Source organism: Cupressus sempervirens, chromosome 7, assembly GCF_028749045.1.
Source record: "Cupressus sempervirens isolate cs-2001-9-10 chromosome 7, ASM2874904v1, whole genome shotgun sequence".
Classification (NCBI taxonomy): Eukaryota; Viridiplantae; Streptophyta; class Pinopsida; order Cupressales; family Cupressaceae; genus Cupressus; species Cupressus sempervirens.
This window is the reverse complement of record NC_143124.1, coordinates 806,535,497-806,561,044: the sequence shown is the minus strand read 5'-3', so window position 1 is coordinate 806,561,044 and position 25,548 is coordinate 806,535,497. Positions and strand designations below refer to the sequence as shown.

General features: G+C 35.9%; 1 protein-coding gene across 2 annotated transcripts in view; it reads right to left on the bottom strand.

Moving 5' to 3' along the window:
- Window positions 1-1,358: 1,358 nt before the first annotated feature.
- Window positions 1,359-25,548, bottom strand: part of LOC149549837 (RNA polymerase II transcriptional coactivator KIWI-like) — a 36,348-nt gene continuing 12,158 nt past the window's right edge. Inside the window, exons 3-4 of one of the 2 annotated variants that reach the window (XM_089793065.1) lie at window positions 1,728-1,750; window positions 1,359-1,613 (exon numbers count right to left, since the gene is read on the bottom strand). In XM_089793065.1, coding sequence (XP_089649191.1) covers window positions 1,563-1,613; window positions 1,728-1,750 — 74 coding nt within the window. In that variant the 3' untranslated portion in view covers window positions 1,359-1,562. The remainder of the gene's footprint in view (window positions 1,614-1,727; window positions 1,751-25,548) is intronic. The other variant, XM_089793067.1, reaches the window with a different exon arrangement.

Genomic DNA, 25,548 nt, shown 5'->3' with positions numbered 1-25,548 from the left:
ACAGAAAAAATTCACATACGAGTAAACCATTATAAGCTTTCAAAACGTTTCATGTATTAGTTAATAATCTAGAACTTGTCCATGTTAAGTGCATACTTGGGCTTGAAAATAAACCCCCCTTCAAACTCAATATTTGTATGTCAAGACTGTCCTGTGATGATACTCTAATATCAAGAGCCATCCAACTTGTACTTATATATTAAAGATTGGGGAATAAAAAAGTAACACATCTAGAAATAACCGAGTTGTCAAGACAATGCACCATACATATATAACCATGTACAATTTTTCACTTATAGCCTGATTGGATGTTCAATTATCAAAGCCACAATATAGTAAGAACATATCTTATATAGTGTGGACAGAATTCGCTTCAATTCACAATTCAAATTCTATGTTTGTGCACAAATTAAAAATTAGCATAATATTCAATCCCTAGAGGCCTAAATCTTCATTGCATAAAGAATAAATTCATCTAGCACGTCTCTCATCCAAAACTACCTCCGAAGGAAAGAAGAATTTGTACCAATTCTATCTTTGGGATAGCAGTGAAAGACTTCTGATGACCAAAGCATCATTTTGAGAATAATCCTTAGCTACCAATCTTGCCTTAATACTGTCAATAAAAACATTTAAAATAACTTTAGTCTTCTAAATCCATGTGTTATATAGTGCTCTGCTTTTGGGAAAAATACAGAATTTGAAGCCATAATCTTCATCAAGGAATTGTGTCCATCCATCATGGCATTATCCAACTTATCACTTCCCTTAACCTCATATACTTTGGTCACATGTGACACAATCCTAATCACAAGAGTAAAGCTGGCCAACTTTCAATTAGCATTCCTCTTAGTAGGAGTCGCATGCTCGTTGCTATTTACAGCTTCCTCAAGGGAAGTCGTTGACTACTTGGAAGAACTAACATAATTCCCATGGCTATGAGATACATACTTCTATTAATTTTTTATCCTCGAAAATAACTTTAGAAATCTAAGAGTTGTCTGTAATTTTCACATTTTTTTAAAACACCATATTATGCTCAAATGGTATTCTTTCACTTAATAATTTGAGCCTTTGTTAAGTCTAGTTCTAAGAATAAAAGACCAAGAAGTAACTCTAGAAGATTCCTAGTGTCCCCAATTTTCTACACCCAAAGAGTTGTAGTGTTAAATAATCATTTTCTCGCCTATAAGGTCTATTTGTAAGGTGACCTAATAGAATCGGGCTTTCCAAACTTCAATTTGTACAGTTCAATCAAAATAGAAAGCTGTCAATCCAGAAAAAATAAGCCATACAAGCTAATAAATATATATGTATGGCAAATGAATGAACAAAATCAAATCAACAACAATGACAAATAAGCTAACTCAAATTTTCATTAATAAAAACAAGCTATATATATTTCTGGAATTGCTCTGCTATACAAGAACATTTATCCAAAATAGAATTCAGTTCCCATCAATCAATGAACTGAAACAAGGCTAGTAATTTTACGAGTCATGTATAAATCTTACAAAAGTTGCCCAGGTGGTACTTTTGAACCTGTAACCCACATGATGCTCTCATGCCATTGCCTTGTCAACCTCGTCAATATGATTTCGCAGCACTTCCCACTTCATTTAAGAAAAATAGTCAATATGAGCTAATGTATAGTGTGTACCAATGAATGTAAATAGAAGCTTCAGAGAAAAAATGAAAAAATGCTCATTAGGAATGCAAAATTTTACCTGTTCCAATGACAATGAAATACCTGGCAAAGGACAGCAAATGAATTTTCTACTATTAGCATAATATTCTCAAGCTTCACTCATGCAAAACGATAAAATTTTCTTTAAATTCTAGCTAATAAATTTTTAAGGATCCAAGTAAAGACCTGCAAAAAAATTAATATGAAACAACAAAGAATAAAAGCATTGTGAGGTCTGCAGGCATACTTCCAGTCCCCCAATCTTAAACTTCCAAATCAGCCCCAACAAAAGCAATGATTCAAAGACAAGATTCAATTCAGAGTTCTTTAGCCACCTTTGGTATATCTTAAACCTTGGGGTTTGTCCGTACGACAGGGAAATTAATGAATACCCAAAGGTGTTATAAATGCATACACATCTTTCAGATGTCTCTTAGAAGCAGGAAGGATTAACTTCAGATCTAAGGTGCCCAAAACCTCATTATATGAAGTATTCATACTTCATTAGAATGTTGATGATACAAGGTTGATAGCATGAAAAGCTAAGAGGTTGATTATTACACATTCCCAACAATATTGTTTAGATTTGATTGCCAATTATCAAGCCATGAATACCAGAATTCGGGAATCCTACCAAAGCCTTGTAATCTAATGTATAGAATTATGAGGCTTATGTCATAATAAGGAATGATTACCTGATTCGGCCCTCTATGTTCCATCAAGAAATATGAAGATACTTCTTCCTATAAGATGAATGACTCTAACCAACAGAATTAAGAGCATATGTGATGATAGTTGGCAGTGATCACTTGAAGGTATTCAGGAGAACCTTATAACTCTGTATGACACCTAGTTCATTTAACATTACAGTGCTATCACACAGTTGTGTAAATATCCTTGTGATTCCATGTATCGGGTTTACGCGGAGCAGCAGAAATGTGCATTTTGTGCTTACCATTACCCTTTCAAAACATGCCTATTGTTCGCGAGCAAATGGAGTTCAATATCTCACAGGATCTCAGACTATATTGGGTTTTAGAGGAGTGCATGATAAGCAAGTTAAAATTTGACAAGTGTAGTAAAAAGCTTTCATGGTGATCTAAATTAGATTAAATTCAACAAAGAATGACTCGAATGGTTTGACAGAATGCCATCTCCAACCCAATCATCGTATCCGTTACTGTACAGGGTAAAGGTAAAGCAACTGAGATCCCCTTGCAGATATCATTTTTCACCTGTTGTTTGGTTGATGCTAAGTCACCATCCAGAATCAATATCACGGGAATAATCACAACAGTGATCGTTACGGTCGGAGATGAAGATATGAGTAGAATGAAGTCGGCCCTTAAAGTCCACCACACATGATGAACATATCATATGACCATTTGCATCTGGTTTTACCTTCGAAGCTCCAAACCGAGGATATATATAGATAGCCTGATCACTGTAATGTGAGATACCACTATTATATGTGCAGGGGTGCGTGTGTGAAGCTGCCGGGAAAGAAAGAAGAATGGGAATCATCTTGACCCAAGACCCGCAAACCATGCAATAGAATGCCCGAAGAAGTAAAAGGGGAGGTCTCCACAAACTGTTTGACAAAATGTCAACTTTTAAAATGTTCTTTTTAAAAATCCAATAGTCAAGTCAGAGTTCGTGAAGGATGCTACCGACATCAGCTTGGAGAAGATTCGTGATGAGACTCGTGGCATGAAGATTCATACTGCATCATGGTGTGCATGTTCATACTGCCCATGGCGCGCATTCCTCCTGCATCATGTTGCCAAAACAACTCTTCAATCATCAACAGCAATTGGGTTGCCATCGAAAGTCCATTAGTAGAGTAAATAATACCAAATAGTGAATGAATCACGCATTAGGTGCCTCAGTTACTCAAGGCCATGAAGAGGGGCACGGAATATACCAGAATTATATCACAGCCTGATGATCAAGAATGCAAGCGAGGGATTCGAGGAAGAGATGAAAGGGCAAGAAAATATTGATTCCCTTATAAAAGAAGAGATATACCCGCGGCTAGCAAAGGCATAAAAGCCATAGAAGAACATTCGCTGAGTTCTGTCTGCGAAATGAAGATGGATTATGAAGATTGCAGCATGAGGAATATGATCAAATGTCTGACCAAACGCCAATAGTCCTCAGCGGGCGGTTAGCTCAATGGAGGGACTCGAAGGCATAATGTCATCCTCAATACTATGCCAGGATATGGGGAAAGGGTTGATGAATTTGATGTCAAGTAGTTTGAGGGTTGCTGGATGTTGTGACATAAGTCTGAAATGCCGCTGCAAATGGTGATTGGATTCACCAGCTCGAAAATGCATGCTATCTCTATCTTTTGTTCTTTTTATAGCATCACTCCTTATTTTTGTGGTGCTTGGGATATTTTTCGCCTGGCTCACCATGTCGCCATTTGAGAAGCCCACTATGAGCACTCTAGGGTGCGGAGACGATGATGAAGGTTCTTGGTCTATTGGAGTTTATCGCGGCACCAATCCGTTTGCATTGCACCAATTGAGGATGAAGGAGTGCATAATGATGGCGCTTCAGCCTGGCCTGTTGCTAATCCTGTACTTACATGTGCATCTGTCTCTGGTGATACTCATCCAAGCAATTTTGTAGCAGATCCTTTTCTCTATATTCAGGGAGATGAATATACCTGTTCTTTGAGACAAAGAATGCTATTACAATGCAAGGGGGCACTGGTGTGGCAAAAAGTGTTGATCAAGGTGCAACATGGCAGCATCTAGGCATAGCTTTAGATGAAGAATGGCATCTTTCTTATCCATATGTTTTTAATCATGATGGGGAGATACACATGATGCCCGAGGGTAGCAAGAAGGGGGATATTCGGCTTTACCGTACATTGGATTTTCCTTTGCAATAGCAGTTACAAGGGAATTAAAGAAAAGGAGTAAATTTTTTATTCCCAAAGATCAGTTATGAAACTGAAAGGTCATGGAGGGATATTTATTGTAAATCTTTTCCTATCGTCAAGGGTTCTTCTTTTCTGCAAGAGTAGGTATTGCTAGAGTAGAGGGGAGACAGTAGTTTATTTTCATGCATTTCATTTCATGTATTTAGGGGATTTTATATTCTGATTTTTGTAATTGATTTGGCAAAGGGATTGTGAGCAAATAAAGTCTGAGTATTCTTATTTGTGGTGTTCAGTATAAAAAGAAGTTTTATTCTAAATCAGAGCATTTGGTTATTACTTTTTTTATTATAATCAATCGGAGCATGGTTGTATTCAGTTTTGAACACTTAATCACATCTTGAGTCAAATGGAGAATTGTTTGTAGATCAGAGTATTTTCAACTATTTCTATTGCAAAGATTAGGATGTTTAATTTTCTTTTCGTTTCAGTTTCATTGCATCTACATTTACAGTATTCATTTCTGCATTACCAATGCTGGGAAGTCATATAAAGTGTGGGTTCTTGGAGTTGGCTAGGTTTAGGGTTCAATTCACTTCCCGATTTAGTTCAGTTTGGGGCTAGCTTGGTTTTCCCTCTTCTGTTCTCAAGTTAAGAACGTACCCAATTAGTTTAGGAACAAACAAATTCATTGAATATCACTCGATAAGGGAGCTTTACCTTTCAATTCAGAGGAAATCTATCAACCTGATGATAGATTATCCAACTGTTGGTATCGGGTCCTTCTTTCAGATTTGGGCATTTGAGAGTTAAATTGAAAAGAACAAATCTGTTTACCAACAAAGTCTTAGTTAAGTTTCTATGTCTCAAATTAATTGCACACTACAGTATCACTTGTATGCATTGATACATGTAATAACTACTATAACACTACTCAAAATAGTTGGTTGTGGATTCAAATCCATGGAGAGAAAGGATCATCTGAACTAGAGAACACATTAAAAACTTAAATCTTTAGATTGAACAAGAAGCATCGCCGCGTGAAATACTCGTCGGCCACAACTACACAGCCAAGTTTCAAATTTTGATATTTATCTTTTATTTTATTATTGGTAATTTATATTTTTTTATCCATATTTTTGGTAATTTATATTAAATGGTTATTAATTAATATATAAAGTGGTCTTAATAAAAGCCTTTATAAGACAAATGAATAAGAAGGATCAACCAATTTTGGGAACGAACATGGCAATCCTCCTCCCTTTCCTGAATTGCTTACCCACAACCCACAAACAATGATGATCAAGAGGAACCACCCTCATCAATTTTGCTACAAGGACATTGATATTCTCTTGGGTTCATCTCATATCCTCTTCCACTTGCTTTAGATGTTCTATGTTGGAGTAAATAGTGTTTTACCAGTTCACTTGAGTATAGTTAGGTCTATACATTTATGAGGTAGATGGATAATGTAGAGTCCTACTTGAACTCTACTTCCTTGAGATTGTTGTTGTTGAGTCCCATTAGAACTCTACTCCTACAGGGTGAGACACTTGTCTCAGCCTTGTCCACTCTACTGGTCTACCCTTGCCTTCATAAACAAGGCTCTTTGTACATTTGTACTCACCTCATTTCAATACAATTCTTGTGTTGATTATCTTTCTCTTCTTGAGGATGTTTGCAGACTGGGTTCTAAGTTAAGGGTGGCCTATCCCAACATTCTATGGATCTATCAATTGGTTGCAAATAACCCATACAACTGTGTTATATTCCTCGTCTAATTGAACTCTTTTGTTTTAAATATATCCAATACTGTGGCTTTACCAACCTTTGATCAAGAGAGCTATATCCCTTTGGTGCATCTTACAGCTTTGACATTTATTCTGGTTGTTCATCAACCTTCATACCACAGTCCTCCACTCTAGCTTTCTATCCTTCAACACTTGTTTGTTTAGATCATTGATTAAAAACTAACTAGTGAGCAAACTGCATGTGATTGTTTAAAAAACTGGCATATTTTTAATATAAACTCAACAAAAACTCATAGTAACTTACGTTTTTCCATGAAAATTCCGCAAAAATGAGGACAATTTTGTTCTTCTCACCTAATGTTGAAAACTTTATATGTTTATTTTTAATATTTTTATATACCAGAACCCCTTCAAACCACCTAGGACATTGCCCCAAGATGCCCATAAGGGGTACTGCATCCCATGCTCCTATTAAGATAATATCTTATACTTTCTATAATAGTCAACTACTTGTCTATAGTCCGTCTTTCAATCTAGATAGGAATGTTTCCTATCCCGTCTCTTTTGTCTTCAGTCCAGATAGGAATGTTTCCTATCCTGTCTCTAGTTTTGTTTCTAATTCCGTCTTCAGTCTACGTTGTTTCTTTTAGAAACAACGTCCTTGTAATTCTTGATAAGGAACACATTTGTTCCTCTGTTAATCAATCAATCATTCGAAAATCCGTTAATCTGCCAACTCTTCTTGAATCTTGTAACATGGTATCAGAGCTATTACTTAAATTTTTTCGAAAAAAATTATAATTTCTTCATGAAATTATTTGTTTAAATTTTTTCAAAATTATTTCTGTTGAATTTCTCTAAAACCCGCTTAGGGTTTTCGGCCTAGAGAAATTCCCGAACTCGGGTCTGCCTGTGTTTGTTCAGCACACTCTAGCCCCATTCATCCATGCACATCGATCCTTAAAGAACAATCTGCCATTTTTTATCAAGAAATCTAAAGTTTTTTCAAGCTTTTTTCAACTAGGGCCATTTTTTTTCGAAACCCTAATTTTTGGGGTCGAAAAAATATTTTGTTTGCAGATTCTTGGTGGGTTTTTCGAGAGCTCAACTGGGTTGTCCATTTTTTTGAGTGCCTCGATTTTTGTGCCTCAATTTTTGGACCAGCGGATCCAAAAAACGACAGAAGATTCCTTCTGGGTTTTTCGAGCTCTCTTCTGGGTCATTCTCTGATTCTTCTGGGTCTTTTGTATTTTTGCCTCGAAAAACGTGCCTTCACAAATTTTCACAATTTTTCATTGAAAAACGTGCCATGGCATCTCTGACAAATATTCTGCTCGAACATAATTCCAAATTCAATGGTCACAATTATGGAACTTGGAAGCAGCACATCATCGCAATCTTCGAATATTGCAACACCGCTCAACTTGTTCTGGGTGTTACGCAGCGTCCAACTTCTTCGGGTCCTGATCAAGGCGAAGCTGCATTTTTTGCCTTCTGAATTTGTTTCTATTTTTTCTGGGTTTGTTGATTTTCTCCTCAAAAATCATTTCAAGTTGTCTGTAATACGCAAGGTTGTGTGAGATTTTGGGTTTGTTGATTTTCTCCTCAAAAATCATTTCAAGTTGTCTGTAATACGCAAGGTTGCGTGAGATTCTGGGTTTGTTGATTTTCTCCTCAAAAAATCATTTCAAGTTGTCTGTAATACGCAAGGTTGTGTGAGATTCTGGGTTTGTTGATTTTCTCCTCAAAAATCATTTCAAGTTGTCTATAATACGCATTCTAGGTTTTACCGTTTTTTCCACAAAAACGAAGTTTTGTAAATGCAACTTATTTTGAGTCATAGCACTCTTCTGGCAAAGCTTTTTGGTTTCAGCATTCTGTAGATCCAGGGAGGGTCTTAATTATCACAGAATGTTCCGACATTCGTACGTTGACCATTAAGTGAGGGTATTAAGATAATATCTTATACTTTCTATAATAGTCAACTACTTGTCTATAGTCCGTCTTTCAGTCTAGATAGGAATGTTTCCTATCCTGTCTCTTTTGTCTTCAGTCCAGATAGGAATGTTTCCTATCCTGTCTCTAGTTTTGTTTCTAATTCCGTCTTCAATCTACGTTGTTTCTTTTAGAAACAACGTCATTGTAATTCTTTATAAGAAACACATTTGTTCCTCTGTTAATCAATCAATCATCCGAAAATCCGTTAATCTGCCAACTCTTCTTGAATCTTGTAACAGCTCCTTGGGGGCTGTTAATGTTTTAGTAACTTCAGGATATATCATTTGTACCTGTGTTGGTCATTTTGCTTCATCCCACAGTATCTTCAATGGTGTTGATTGCATGGATTCTTGTTATGCTCTGATTATTGTGTTTGTGGAAGCAGATTATTTGTATCTACTGTCAATCTGCATTTCACCTTGTGTTTTGGTTTTGAAGGACTCATGCCACCGTGTCCCTCTAGCACATATGCCACCATATCTATTATAGTTATTTCATTAGAAACATCCACACATTAGATGTTTTTTGAAAGTGAACTGTCGTGTAACTGCCACTGTCCACAATTATGGAGATTGACAAGCTAGTGCTATCAGGTGTAAAGAGCATGTGTTTTTTGAGGGCCAATGATTATAGAGTGTATTGTCCGGTTGTGATATCGGTGCATAAATTCTGATGTATTTAGATAGATATCATCTGAGATAATCTGTAGAGCTGCCAGCATATATAGCTGAGGCAATTTGGTAATTGTTGTGACATGTGATTGATATGTGTCTCCATGGCAATTTGTTCTGGGCAGTATCATGTATAGGCAGAGATTGAAGTGTGATTAATTATTCAAGAAGGTGCGCGTGCGCCATTATCACGGCAGACTGAGATATTATCTTATCTGCTTCATGCTTCGTCATCTGTTATGTTACATCTGCTTCGGGCACTCTGTGCACGATCATATTGTGTCTATAATCTCATATCTGTATGATACATAAGGTTGCTTTTATATTGTCGTTGATCAGTACATACTTTTGAAGATTACAGTGTCAAGAGTTTGATGAGATCATTTGACTAGCAGCCCTGAGACAGTTCGAGTAACATTGTTCAGTGATATAACATCTGGTGTGTTATTATCATGTGAATAATTTTATTCATGTCGACTGTGATTCAAAAGAGATGTGTATGTGTCAGACATCTAAACCTATAAAGATACACTATTAGCATTTGTTATGGGATAACACTTTGTTGAAGAAGTCATTCTTCCAGATAAGCCTGGGAAGCTTTGTATTGATTCTCTTGTTTTCAGTAAATCATCATTTTTGGTGTGGCTGGGTTTTTCACTCTCAAGTGGAGGGTTTTCCCAGAATATATAATTGTACAATTTGTTCATGTAATTTTTGAAGTTTCAGTTTGGTCATATGTTTTTCTGGTTCAAAAATTTCACAGGGGCATTGCACCTAGGCCTCCATAATGGGTGTTATACCTCAACCAAGGGAATCTACCTCTCAACCCAACTGAGGCCTATGACATGAATTAAACCCTATTTTTTTATTTAAACATGATGGATATCAAAAATGTGTTTTTAGGCATACTTTTAAAAAAAATGAGTTTTAAACGTGTTTGAAGGCCCATCAAGATGCCCCCTTTCTAAAAATGACTCAGAGACCATTCAACACCTACTATATCAATGTTCCTTCGCAAAATCATGCTGGCATTGGCTTTGTCAGAAACTCGGCATTGGCTTTGTCAGAAACTCAGCATTGGCTTTGTTAGAAACTCAACTGGCTCTTTACTTCTGCAAAAACACTATAGGATCACTTAAAGAGGTGGCCCAAAAATGGATACTCTAAGATATCTAACAATCTATGGAAAATTTCACCATCCATATTACTCTAGGAAATTTGAAAAGAGAGGAATAGGAGAATCTTTTCAAACCAAGAATTAACAATACCTTCCCTTCTCAACAAAATAAAAGCAAGCATAACGAAAGTTATGAACAATGACCTAAGAAATTCAAACAAAGAAGAAGGGGCCTTCTCAGACTAGGATGCGACATGCGAAAAAATTGGTGTAAACTTATCAATCCCCCAAAGCTATGACCCAAACCAAGCAAGCTAGCTAGAGCAAATTATAGATGGCATCCTCCACCTGCAGAATGGGCAAAATTGAACTTTGACAGAGCATCAAGAGGAAATCTTGGAAGGGCACATATAGGATGCATCATCCACTCCACAGATACTTGGCAGATTAAAAGGGCAAAATATTTAGGGTATTATACAAACAACATGGCAAAAATGGAGGCCCTCTTAAAAGGACTAAGACTTAGTCTAAACTCCGAGTTCAAAAAACTTATCATAGAGGAGGATTCACAAATTATTCTAAACGCTATAAAGAGTAGATATACACCCAACTCGAAACTCAACTCAAAACTAGAAGAAGTTTTATCCCTATTAGATAATTTCAATGAAATTCGGATACAACAAAAATACCGAGAAGGTGATAAAATATTGGATGAACTAGCCAATCTAGGAGCTAACAGGGAAGATACCCTCACCTTCAACCTCTAAAGTACTTTTATTAGGTCAAACTTAATAATATAATTAGCATTAAGTTTTTACCATATCCGATTTAGTTCCAATTTTTTATACTTTATGGTACACATAATATGGTTCATAACTAGACTTTATGTCATCATTATTAATTTTTTCTATATTTTGTTACTTCATGCTAACAATGATCTTGGCCAAGAGAAGTTGTTATTTCTGCAAAATATTCACCACTCAAGGAGAAGGTGGACATGCTAAGTAATGTTAATAAAGAATAAGGCATAGTACACCTTCGAATTTGAATAAAAGCAAAGCAACAAAAGAACTCCTTATGAATAACTATGCATATACAAAGATAGAGTTTTTCGAATACAAAAACCAAGGAAATCAAAGTGAAAGATGGATGGAAAGTTGTAAGAGATTTTGTAAATTTTATTTTAATATAATTTATAGGGCTTTGGCCTTTTACCAATCAAAAGAAGGAAAAAAAAAATTGCAAGTATTTTGACGAGCCCTGAGTTTGCCAAAATTTTGGGCATATTGAGTAATTGTTAGGTCTAAGTTATAAAACCATGGCTTAAATCATAGATGGGAAACTCTCACTTGGCAAAAACTCACCAAGCCCCAAAAAAATTTGAGAAAGATTCAACCAATTTTTTAAGAAACTCTAGAACCTAAAAAACAGCTTAAGTTTACATAAAAATAATTTTTTTGCAAAACTCAATGAGAAGATGCGATCCAATGAGTTAATTAATGAGACCACAAAAGAAACAAGCAAAGTTTAGATATATATAAATGCAAAGTGTGTACAAAATCACATTCTCATGTAGAATGTTGAGGGTGAGAAGCAAAATAGTAAATAGTTTCTATAAAACCAAAAGTTAACACGTCATTACGATTGGTTTCCATTAAACTAGAAGTAAATGCATCATAATATATAGTTTCTATAAAACTAGAAGTAAATATTGTCATCTCCAAAATCTGCACCCTAATTGCTCTAAGTCCGAAAACCCTCAATAATTTTGGAGAAACATTAGATCAACCAGAGGTTGTGGGTAACCTATGACCTGATTGAACCTCTGGATTCTAAGTTGGTTACTATCTAATATATCTAATATCTCACCTATGCTAACAAAGACATGAAATTTGTATGGGAAAGGGTAAAGATGTAAACTTGAAAATGGAATACCTAAATCATGAAAACTAAGGTGATACACCAAAAATAATAATGCAAATTACTGTTATACTTGTAACACAATGAACATTTTCAACAGATAATCACGAAAACATAACTTGAAAGAACTATTAATCCACAAATATTTTAAGAGAAGGTTAAAATATGAACATACAAAAGGAAATCAATCACAATTGAATATATCACCAAGGAAACACAACTCAAAGCCTATGAATAACAGATATCAAACATGGAAGATGCAAAACAACACATCAACACATTACCCAAAAGGTTTATCAATAAAACACAATAGGATAACATCAATCATCACAAAGCATACAACCAAATCCTTTACTCCAAAAGTTGAATCCACTGAAAACTATATTACGATCAAAGGCCCAAATAACAATATCTCTGCATAATAGCTCAGAAAACTAGAGAAAAAGATGCCAAGGACGAATATCACTTGCACATTTCTCTCCTCTCAAAATATGAACCCCTTCTCTATAAACAAGAGGAGCATATAACAATAACGAAACAACACCATCTTCCCACTAAATTAGGAAGTGAGGGTCGAAATCTAGAGAAAGTTGTTTACAAAAATAGCCTAACAACTCAAAAAACATGTCACATGAACTCCAAACTGTGCCTTGACCAAACACACATGTATACAAGTCCAAGAAGACTATAAATGCCAAAAACCGCTCCATAATTGACACCAAAGTCATGAGTCTAATCTGCGAGTCTAAAAATAGAAACCCTTCGATATTTAGGCATTTAAAAATGCAAATCTCTCTCTTCAACACTTAGTCTAAAAATAGCATTGCCTTTACCATTATTTATTGCATAAAAAAAATATCATTTGTAACTAGTTGATTTATAATTCATCAACTAGAAAACAATAATATTTGCATTTTGGCGCGAATGCAAATGACATCTGCAAATTTTATTTTGAATGATCTAAGATTGTTTTCGCACAAGAATGCATCATTGTTGCATCGCGAAAGGGGAACAGTCTTTGTAATAAATCCAATAAATGGCGATCCACAGCGAAAATGCGAATTTTACAGAGCAGAGGAACAATCATCATTCATGGCAATATCCTGCTCATAAGCGAAAAAAGAAGAATAAGGTTGATTCTTAGAAGGCTCAAAAGAATCTTAGACTGAATTTTGAGGTCAAAACCTCAAACAAATTTGAGGCACTAAAGGTATTGGAAGCAAATCAGTGGAATGATCTTAGACAAAAATCAAGGTCGTCCAGAGCAGTCCAAGGAACTTCTGCAAGCCGTAGCCCTGATCGGTCTATTCATCATTATTCTCGGGCGTATTTCACATTAGATAGCCTTGAGGAACAATTTAGAATTTTTCATTTAACCAAATATGCTAAATCCTTTCATGAACCGCCAGTTTCGCCATGCTCAAACCTTGGTAGGGCAAATCCATCAGCACATCTCACTCCTCGCAGAACCGACCATTCATCCATTGACTGCCCCAATCTCCCTGGTTTGTACATCCCCCCACATCGCCGCCCGAAATCTACAATTCCTAGGGCATCCCCAAACCCCAAGGGCTCAGATTCTTCATATAAGGCAGTTCGGTCCATAACCATCCATGGGAAAAGTATAGAAGATGCCTGGGATGAATGCAAATCATGTGGCATTTATGCTATCTGGTGTGGATCGAAAAAAGATTTACCTTCTCTATCTGATTGTTTAGAAGATAACTGCGGATCACAAGTAAGTATTTCTTACTTCTCAAACAATGTTCTTTATCTACAATGCAGTAATGAAGGCATTAGAAATCAATTCATGAATGTCTCTGAATGTTTTTTTAATGGGTATGCTGTGAAATTCATTGCTTGGTATCCTAATTTCAATTTAGAGAGTTTAGATATCATATGTCCGGTCTGGTTTCATATTATGTCCATGCCACCGGAGTTAAATCATTTAGGGTCCGTTTGGCAACGGGAATACAAGTGGAATAGGCATATGTGTATTCCGGGAAATTTTATTTCTCTGTTTGGATGCACCAAATCGAAATAGGAATAGGAAAAAAATTGGAATACGTATTCCAATTTTGGCCCAAAAATGAGGATTTGGTAATCCACCAAAATAGATGGAATAGGAATACGTATTCCTATTCCAATTTTTTTTATTTTAGAAAACATAAATTTTTGAGTCCGTGTATTCCGCATCAGATTCTGGATGAACCAAACAAGAACAGGAATACGTAACCCCATTCTCTATTCGAGAATAAGTAGTCCAGAATAGGTATTCCTATTCCCATTTTTATATTCCCACAACCAAACGAGCCCTTAGAGATTCTTAAATCCCTAGGGTTTGGACTAGGAGATCTCTTAGCTGTAGATTCTTCTTATCTGTATGATAATGATGTTAGAATGCTCTTTAAAACAAAAATCAATCAGTCATTACAAGGATTAATGAAAGTTGATACAAGGAAAGCATCATATGATTGCTATCTGCACCCCTACAAAGGAGCAATCTCAGAAATTATTAAAATAGAAAAGGGCAGGAAGACATACACTGACATTCTTCCAAGCACTTCAGATTTTCAGAAGTTATTCCCAAAGTTCAGAGAACAGAGAAGGAAATTAAGGGCAGAAATGTGTAAATTGGATCCTTCTAACATGGATTATAAGCATTTTAAGGGAAATACAGACTCTCATAAAGTTGGTAAGGCCTCCACTAAAGGCAAACCAAAGTCCCAAATAAGACTCAAATTGGTTATTGTCAAGAACTCTAAGGCGAATTCTCCATTAGACAAGGATTGCTCAACTAATGAGAAGCAGAAACATACACAGGTAAAGAAACTTCCAGACAGATCAGCAAAGGATCAAGGCTCTTCAATTCCGAACAGAAGTAAACAGCAAATGGCAATTGAGCCGGCTTTAACACCAATCAAGCCTAGGCCACTGGAAATCATAGAAGCTGCGGATTCAATCAGTTTGATGCATGGTGACCAGCCACTAGGAAATGTAAGGATGTCTAAAGATACCAACATTGAAGATATGGAAAATCACATGTTATTTGAAGCAGATCCAAACCCAAAAGAGCTCAATGTACCTACAAAGGAAATATCTTCAGAGGTGAAATGTCAGATGGTGGAACCATCTATTGTCACACCTATTAAAGGATGCCAATACAAAGCCTCTAAATTCTGGCAGACTCCTTCAGAGTCCAGAAGCTCTCCGTTCACTCCAACAGAGATGGCTTGCAAAGAGAAGGATTATAAAGGTGAGGGATCTCTAGCAAAAATGTTTCAAGATTTCTTAAACACAGAAGGCAATACAGAGGTAGATGTATATGAATTGAACTCAAGAGATGAGAATTTGGAGCAGTTAGTAGATGAATTAGTTCAGGTTTTTAGCTTTGAAGAAATCAATAACAGTTCATAGGAGCAAAAAACTGAACTTATCCAGAAAATCATCAAACTAGGGGGCAACAATTGTACTTGTGACGACCTTAGAAGAGACTTGATAAGCATAGAGGCAGAGGATAAAGCTAGAAGATTAGAACAGAGCATTTACAGGAAGGTTGAAGATTTGGGACACAGAGGTGACAATACTATGGGAAATGGTGTGAAAGAAGATTCTCAAGTAGAAATCATTGATAAGATCATTAATGAGTTAGAAGCTGAAAATACAGAAGGGAAGAGTAATCATAAGAATAGCAATGATTTTAGACCCAAAAAAGCGATAGAAATTCTAGGGATCCAGCAGAATCAGGATAGTTTGAGCTCTCCTAACTTCAGTAAGTCCAAAGGCAAGAGGGGTAGGAGATCACTAAAAGACCTGAGAGAAGCAAAAGGGCTCAATAGAGAGCAGCAAAAAATTGATCAGCTTTTTAATGCAGGGAAGGGGAAGGTCCTTCCCAAAGATACATGAAGATAACAACATGGAACGCTAGGGGACTAAATGCCCCTAGCAAGAAAAGGTTAGTAAAACAAAACCTTAAATCCTTTGATTCAGATATTGTTATAATTCAAGAAACTAAACTTAATAATGATGAAGTTATTAAATTAGATAAAATGTTAAGCTTATGGAGCTCATTATTCCAAGAATCTGTAGGAGCTTCTGGTGGTTTAGGAGTTTTATGGAACCCCAAGAAGGTATCTCTTAGCTGTCTTTATCAGTGTCCTCATTGGATTAGTGCTAGCATTAAGAGTCTTAAGTCTGATTTGCAATTTATCCTTATCAATGTTTATGGTCCAATTAGTTACGGGGACAAAAAACGAGTTTGGAATGAGATTAATAAGTTCATTCTAAACTTTAAAGACTATGCCTTCCTAATAGGAGGAGATTTCAATACTATTTTAGACCTAATTGAAAAGACAGGTGGTATATACCATCTCTCGCAATCATCTTTAGACTTTAGAGCATGGGTTAGGGAACATGACATGATAGATGTCCCTACCAGCAATGGGACCTTCAACTGGAATAATAGAAGGAAAGACTTCGCATATATTGCGGAGAAATTAGATAGGTTCTTTATCATAGGCGAACTAGCTGATAATAATATTAACTTTCAATCAGCTATTCTACCCATTGCTGGGTCAGACCATTATCCAATTCGTCTAGAACTTTCAAAACCTCACAAACCCTCGCGAAACCCATTTAAATGCGAAAAAATGTGGTTCCTAGATCCAGATTTCATTAACAATATTAAAATTTGGTGGGATCAAGAGATATTAGAAGGTTCGAAGATGTTTTCATTTGTCTATAAACTAAAGTTACTTAAAGAGCGCATCCTTAAATGGAATAAATGTCATTTTAACAATATATTCAAAGAAAAGCTAGAAATAGAAAACAAGCTTAAAAACCTACACCTGGATATTATAAAGAACGGTATGAGCAATGGAAGTTATCAGCTAGAAAAAGAGTTATTGGCTAAACAGGAATTAATTCTATCAAAAGCATAAACTTTCTGGCGACAGAAATCTAGGGAAAAATGGTTAGAAGGAGACCGTTATACAAATTTTTTTAATAACTCAACTATATACAACAGATCTAAGAATAAAATTACTTGTATTAAAAATCATCAAGGTATCCTAGTTGAAAAGCCAAGCGAAATTGTTGATACTTTTGTAACCCATTTTAAAAATATACTTAACTACGAAAGATCCAATAAAGTGGCACAAGATAAGATGCTAAATTATATTCCTAGACTTATCACTAAGGAAGACAATAAGTTCTTAAATAAACCTATTACCTTGGATCAGGTAAAATATATAGTTTTTAATATGAACCCCGATAAATCTCCTGGTCCGGATGGCTTCCAAGCTTTCTTCTTCCAAAGGTGTTGTGACATTATCGGCGTCGATTTCTAGAAAGCCATTGAAGCCTCAAGAAATGGAGGTGCTCTTCTTTCATAAATTAATTTCTCCTTTTCACCCTAATTCCTAAAAATAACGATCCTAAGACAGCGGGAGACTATAGGCCTATTGCTCTCTGCAATATGATTTATAAGATCTTTTCCAAGATCATGGCAAATAGACTTAAAAGTTTCCTACCTAAATTAATCTCTGAGGAACAAACAGGTTTTGTTCCTGGAAGATCCATTCTTGATGGTATAATTACTATTCAAGAAGCTATTCATTCAGCTGGCAAAAGTAAGGAACCATGTATGTTTATGAAACTTGATATACAAAAAGCGTATGATATGGTCGATTGGCGATTTCTATGCAAGGTGCTCGAAGCCTTTGGATTTTCACACCAATGGATTAATCTCATATTTAAATTCATCTCTACACCCAAAATATCCATCCTTATTAATGGTACGCCTGAAGGTTTCTTTGAAATCTCTAGGGGTATTCGGCAAGGTGATCCATTATCACCTTCCCTCTTTATCATTATGGCTGAAGCTTTTGGGAGAGCCTTAACGACGGCTCATCAGAACCGGCGACTTTCAGGTATTACTATCACAAGTAACATACCAAATATCACTTATCAACAATATGCTGATGATACTATCCTCCTTGGAAAGAGTACTATTTCTGAAGCTTCCGAGTTTAAATCCATTATAAAATCATATATGATGGCTTCAGTTCAAAAAGTAAATGAGCATAAGTCTGAGATTTTCTTTCTAAATACTAAAGTAGATTTGGAAGATCGGATTTGTGAGCTGATGGGCTATAGGAAAGGGCAATTCCCATGTAAATATTTGGGAATTGCGCTTGAAAAAGGCTCTAAATCTTGCAAAGTCTAGCATAACACTATTGAGAAATTGGATGTCAGGATCGAGGGTTGGAAGGACAAATGGCTTTCTAAAGTAGGTAAAATGGCTTTCTAAAGTAGGTAAGGTCACCAAACTTAGTTCAGTGCTCTCCGCCATTCCGATTTATCCCCTATCCTGCCTCCCTCTTTCAAAGAGTCATCGCATTAAACTGGAATCTAAACTCAAGAATTTTCTTTGGAAGGATTGTGATGAAGATAAAAAACTGGCACTAATCAAATGGGATAATATTTGTAAACCTAAAGCATTGGGCGGACTAGGCATTAAAAACCTAGAATGGCAGAACAAAGCTTTGGGTGCGAAACTCATTTGGCGATTATTCATTGAAAGGGATCCGAAATGGGCTAAGATATTATACAACAAATATCTAAATGCGGAAGACCCCGTGTCTATCTTCAGAATCCCCCCAAGGGATCTAAAAGCTGGAACTTTATGCTGAATTGCCGTGACCTTATTGGTAAGTTCCTCACTTGGGAGGTTGGCATAGGTGATAAAGCCCTATTTTGGGAGGATTCGTGGGATGGACATCCTCCTATTGTTTCCAAAGCCTGTCCAAAACACTTAAAGGAAGTTTTAATTTCTCAATGGGGCATGGAAGTCGATAAATATAAAACAAAGATATTGATTAATGGTGTGACTAGATGGGTTTCGAAATCAGTGGAAAGCTTGGGTCTGGATCAGGTAGAAGTAGAAGAATACATCAAGATTATCTCAGATAGGGCTGTCAAGCAGTCCGAAAGAACGGATAAGCTTATATGGGCAGCAGCCAATGATGGGAATTACAAAGTTAAGGATGGTTATAATACGATTCTCTTCTCTCAAAGTTGGGAAAATTTAGATATCCCACTAAAACTATGCTGGGATGGGGCTTGTCTCCCTAAGGCTGGATTCTTCCTATGGCTAGCCTTTCAAAACAGGATCTTAACTGCAGAAAGGTTAAGTAAATTTGGGATATATGGTCCATCAAGATGTGTTCTTTGGAAACAACATCTGGAGGAGTTTGATCATTTACTTTTTGGATGTCCCTACTCACTTTATTGTTGGGAATGGCTGAGATCTAAGTTAGGTTGGTTTGCGCCGTTCCCAAAATCTTATAGGGACCTTCTTATTAGTTGGCCAACTAGCTTGGTTAAAGGTGTCTACAGTAAGATTTGGAATATATGTCCGTCAATTGTTTCTTGGGAAATTTGGAAGGAGAGGAATAGGCATATTTTTCAGAATTCTGAATTGAAAACAGATGTGTTGATCTTAAAAATTGAGGAAAGTATCGTAGAAGTCACTAACTCGCATCTCAGGAAATGTATGAAAGAAGAAGGCTCCTTTTCATCCTAGGATGGGCTTATGAAAAAGAATTGGGCTAACCTAATTAATCCCCCCCTCGTCTATAATAAAAAAAGCAAAGAAGATAGGGCTAACTGTAGATGGTCCCCTCCCCTGACAGGATGGGTGAAGCTCAATTTTGACGGCACTGCTCGCAATAACCCTGGGATTGCAAGAATCGGTTGCATTATTAACAACGATTCTGGGCATTGGTTAGCAAAAAAAGCAATGGCCATTAGGCCCACCTCTAATAACTTGGCTGAACTAGAGGGATTGGAAGCAGGTTTGAATTTGTGTTTGGAGGTTGGAATTACCAAAATGGTTATCGAAGGAGACGCTCAAATTATTCTGAACGCAATTAGGAAGCGATCAACTCCTAATTGGGTCATTAACTCAAGACTAGAATCTATCCTTAATCTTATTGATCACTTTGAGGATTACCGAATTAGAAATATTTATCACGAAGGAAACTCAATAGCTGATCAACTAGCAAACTATGGGGCAAATGGTATTAATATTCATCTAATTAAGGGTCATAGACCTAATAATATTCTAGTCTATAAGTAGAATGCTTATACAAGACTTCTAATTTGAGCATGAGTTTCCTTGTAATGGTCCCTCTTGGAGTCTATCCCCTTCCCCTATTAATTTGTTTCATGTATTTGGATGGCGGATTGGTATGTATCCTTTTATCTACAATTGGAGATAGGGGTTATGATTATTGTATGATTGGGTAGGGGAATATCCCCCCTCCTTGTTTGTTTGAGGATTCCTTATTTTATTTACTCCTAGATGGTTTTATTCTTTTCCTAGTTTCGGGCTATGTAACAATATGGCATGAGGGTTTGTTGTTTAGATAGTAGTTACTAATACAGCTAGAAGTATAGATGGGCAGGAGAGAGAAAGCTTCTCTCAACTTTTCAACTTATTGCATGGTTTCTTTTGGTGTGATTATATTCCTTTCACTTGTGTTGCAGCGGTTTCATTAAACAATATCAAGCTGTTTGGTGTTGGGCCGAGAGAACGTTTGGAATCCACTCTGATTAATCAATAGTTGGAGGATGGTATTAGCTTGCTGAAATAGGAATGTTTAACTGAGTTAGATTTATTATGGATAATGGTAGGTGGGGGAATTTGGTCTCTGATCCTTTATTAAATGGTTTCGGGTGGCTGTATTAAGTAGTTCTGACTTATTTCAGTTTTATCTTTTATGCAGCTCTGTTTTTAGTTTTCACCTTTTTCAATTCTTGCTTTTCTTCAGATTTTTAATGGATAAGACTATGTTTATTCTACCTTATATGTTGAATTCTGATTTTTGAGCTCATTTGGGAAGTGCTTTCAAGTCAAGTATCTTATTTATAGGTTTTTATATTCTCATATTTACGATATGAAATAGCGTACTGGTTATTCGGATATCTGCTCTTCTTTTGTGTTTTCGTTGTTTGCTAACATGTTTCTGACTAGCCCAACATGAAGCGAGGATGGCTCGATGGTGTATTTTCTTTCACATCAAGGATATGAACTATTGTAATTTGCCTAGTTTTGTATGCACAACTCTTAGATGTGATGTAGATGTTAAATGGGATTAATCCCTCTATTTTGTAAAACACTCCAATTTTAAGTATCATCACTGGGGTATGCCCCTTTTATATTTGTAATAATATAGGACTTATGTCCCAGGCGAGACTGGAGGTTTTCTTCTTCGTTCTTTCCTACCAATGCCTGTTTGAAAGGAGGCAAGCTTCTGTAAAATATTTTATTATATTAATCGAAGGCTTCGACCGTTCATCGACTAAAAAATAAATTAATTAATTAATAATAATATTTACATTTTAAACAAGAATGCAATAATAAAAATAATCATATGGATTTCACACATTAAACCCCATATTATTATTTTAATAAATTAAAACATTCCTTTGCTTTGATAAACAAGTGCAGACCCGAAATTTTATAAAACATAATAAAGGAATTTTAAAAGGTAAAAGCAAAAGTCTATTTTGGCATTCGAATGCTCATTTGGAAGAATAGAGGAAAATATACGATTAAAACCCTAGCCAAAAATGGAGGAAAAACTGGATTTTCTCTGCAATTTTTTATAGTCATTCATGATGCTGTGACTCATTCTTTGTAGGGTTGTTTGCCGTGACTGTTGGTTCATATCTTGCTCCTTGTCTTTGCTGTTGTAGCCACCATTCTAGATTGGGTAAGACGGATCCCTTCTCTTCTCTACATTTTTGACCCCATTATTTAGCTACGGCTTCTAGGTTTTTGGAGGTTTTCACTAGTTCTTCTCTATGTCGTGGCTCTACTTGACTTTGTTTATGTTGTTGTTCATAGCCATGACTTTGCTTCATTTCCGTGACTCGTAGCTAGACGTTTGTGCATATTTCTTGGCTCCTTCTTGGTCACTCCATTTCATGGCTCATTTCCCTGCTGGGCTGTTCGCCGTGAGTTGTTTTTCTAGATCTGGGTTTCATTGTTGAATGCCATGATTGGCTACGAGTTGCTTGTTTTAACGTCCCATGCTATGGCTGGAGACTTTTGGGTTTATCATGGCTCGCATCTCTAAATTTAGGCTGTCCTCAACATGATCATGACTACTTTCCTTGCTGATTGGAAGCCATTACTTGCTCATCTGTTGGGTTTGGAGATTGTTGTATGAGAAGCCATGGCCGGCTTAGGCTTGTTGAGCGTGACTGCTGGTGTTTTTACGGCTCATTTCTACTTGCTTCAATTTCATCAGTATTTGCTGCAATTGCTCCACACCGTGAGGGTATGTTTGTTGTCTCCTGCTATTGTGGTGTTCTGTCATATTTCCATGCCTTGAGCTCTGATTACTATGCCATCTCCTGCAGTATTCAGATCTGGGTTTTATCGAGTTGGTATGCAGTCTTTTACTTCTCTTTTCTCTGCACTTTGTTCCTAATCAAAATATTAAAACAAAAGGTTTCAAAATAGTACAATTCTGTCCCTTTAATGTTTTTTTGTGATTCAGTTTTGATACATCTTCCTCCTATTGGATAAAGCTGTTATAACTTCAACGCGTGACTACTCCAGATACTCATTAGATACTATCATTCATATTCACTTGTTTGCACATGTATGCCTTACTGAATACTTTTCTCAGACTTAAAACTTTAAGTATTTCACTTTATCATAGTGCTGAAACCTCCATTAGTTTTGCTTGATGCTTACACTGCGTACTTTTCAGCATTATTAACAATGCATTTCATTTCTTGTTTGATGTATTACTTTAATATATAACAGTAGCATGTTAACAAAAGAGTGTGTGCTTTGTTTGGCAATATTCTTATTTTTAAAACTTCGTCATCTTTTAGGGCCTGTTTGGTTGCTGGAATAGGAAGAGAAAATTAGAATATATTTTACATTTGCTGTTTGGTTTGCTCAATCAGAATTGGGAATAAGAAGACATATTCCAATTTTGCCCCTAAAATGAGCATATGTCTATGCCAAAAAATAGTTGGAACTGGAATAGGCCATTCCTATTCCCAATCTGATTTTTTTATTAAAAAAATTAATAATAATTTTTTTTAATAATTTTTCTTTTCGAATTTTATTTTTTTATTTTTTTATTCAACATTTTTTTCAATAACATTTTTTTATTGTATCTATTTGTTTAAAAAATGAAATAAATAAAGAAGAAATGAAAATAAATTAACCGTTTTACAATTATTGAAAAAATTAAACAAAAAAAATTAAGGAAAATATTTTTTAAAATACAAAACTTAACCTTATTCCTATTCCATTTTTGAACAACCAAACAACGGATTAACATATTCTCAATCGAATTCCAAGTGAACCAAACAAGATAGGAATTGACCTTTTCTATTCCCATTCCCTATTTCCATTCCCATTCTATTTTTCTATTCTAAATTTCAATTACTATGGCAGCAACCAAACGGGCCCTTACTCCTAAAAATCTTTACTGATGTACTCCGGCCCTAGCATTCATTATCTTTTGTGCATTATTAGGGACCAGCTTGCTAATTCTATTTTAGGAGACTCTTGCTGAATCCTTTCTTTTTTGAATAATATGTATTTGGCTGTAGCATTCACTAGTCCATCTTTAACTCCTCTTGGAGCTTTCAGTCTTTTTTTCTAATGTAAATCTGAAACTTAAAACTTTTATGAAACAAATATTTTCAAAACTAATTTAGTCTGTCCCTTTGATGTTTCATTCACTTGACTCAAGTTGCATAGTATTTTCACCATAAGGACCCATGTTCAAAAGATGTGTGTCCCTGTCATACTTGCTGCAGTAGAATCTGATTTCTTCAATTTATTGAAAGCAAAAAGGTTTCAAATCAAAGTGACTTGTCCCTTTAACGCTTTTGCTTTTCTCTTATCAATCAGCCATCAATATTAATTCAATCTGTTATGATCATGCTATACAAAATGTGTTACTCAATAAAGATAAAAGAAAATGAGAAACGACATATTCAAAAATAACCTGCCAGTCAAATCACAGACTTTTGCACAAGGTCAAGTGAGCATACACATGATACTAAATATAGGATCACAGGTGATATAATACTCAAAACAAAAAAATACAATCTCTCATGAACCCACTATTCAAACCTCATGGCCATCTAGACCAAAGCTTGCTCCACAAGCCGGATTTCATAATAACACATCAAGGTTGTTGCCTTAGTTAGAACTCATCAGGATTACTACTGGACATTAAAGAGCCTTTCTCATCCAGATGATCATTCTACACATCAATCCTGAGGATTAAATACATTAAATAAATGATTGTAGTGTTCCAGCAAAAGTACTCACGATCAGCCTTTTGCTCGAAATATTGCAAAGATATATAAAGATCAAAGAGAAGAGTTCATGATTAAGTCCATAAATTTGACTCAATAATGATTGACCTTAAATCAAGAATTTATGCAAATTTGAATGATGAATGAATAAAGAGAAAAAGTACCTACCCTGTAAAGACATGGCAAGAAAAGCAAAAGAGGAACAATGAGAGCACATACCCAACACCTACCATATTTACCATCTACTATATGTTTTTTTTATTTGTCATAGAAATGTCTTTGCTTTCGCCTTGTGCAGGTCTAAGGGTCAAAACACCAGCAACTGATATCTCCTGTTGAATCTTTGCCGACAAGACACCCAATGCCATAAACACATTAATAAAAACCTTAAAAGATTCCCCATTACTGAAATCCATGAGTCATCTTGAATTCGTCATTCTACCTACTTAGAAGGCTTCACAACACTGATGACAATCATCCTCAATACAATGATTAGATAAAATGCACAATACAAAAAGAAATTATTGACTTCACATCATATACTATCCAAACGAATAACCTGCACGCGTAAGACAACTAAACCAAAAACAAAATAACAACAGACAAAGCAGGTTATCAATACAAACCTCTCCATTAGCATCAAAATGAATTTCATACGTGCAAATGATCCTTGACAAAAATAGAGATGACACGACAGTAGTTTTCTTTTCGTTACATGCTCCCAAGAATATTACGGTTATCCACAAAAATATTATACCTTTCATGTGGACTATTAAAAATGGGCAAATGAAATGGCATATGGCTACACCCACCGGCAGTTTTCTTGTGATTGGAAACCACCTTTTTGCCAAAAGAGCATCCTGACATCTTCAAAACCCCAAACTCCCTCCTATTATTCCCGTTCTTTTTGTCATAAACCATTTGAAACCCACTCTGAAGATTATCCAACCTGACCAGCATGCTCCCTTTCTTTGACTTCTTGAAAATGTTCAAACACTCAACAAAATCAACCTAAACATCAACAATCCATTCGAAGGCATCATCTGAATCCGCCATGAATGACAGCCCCTTGATTGTTGAGCGAAGGATAGATATTCAGAAGGCACTCCGAGCGATTGGCATGAGTATTGCTATGTTTCATGAAAAGCTTC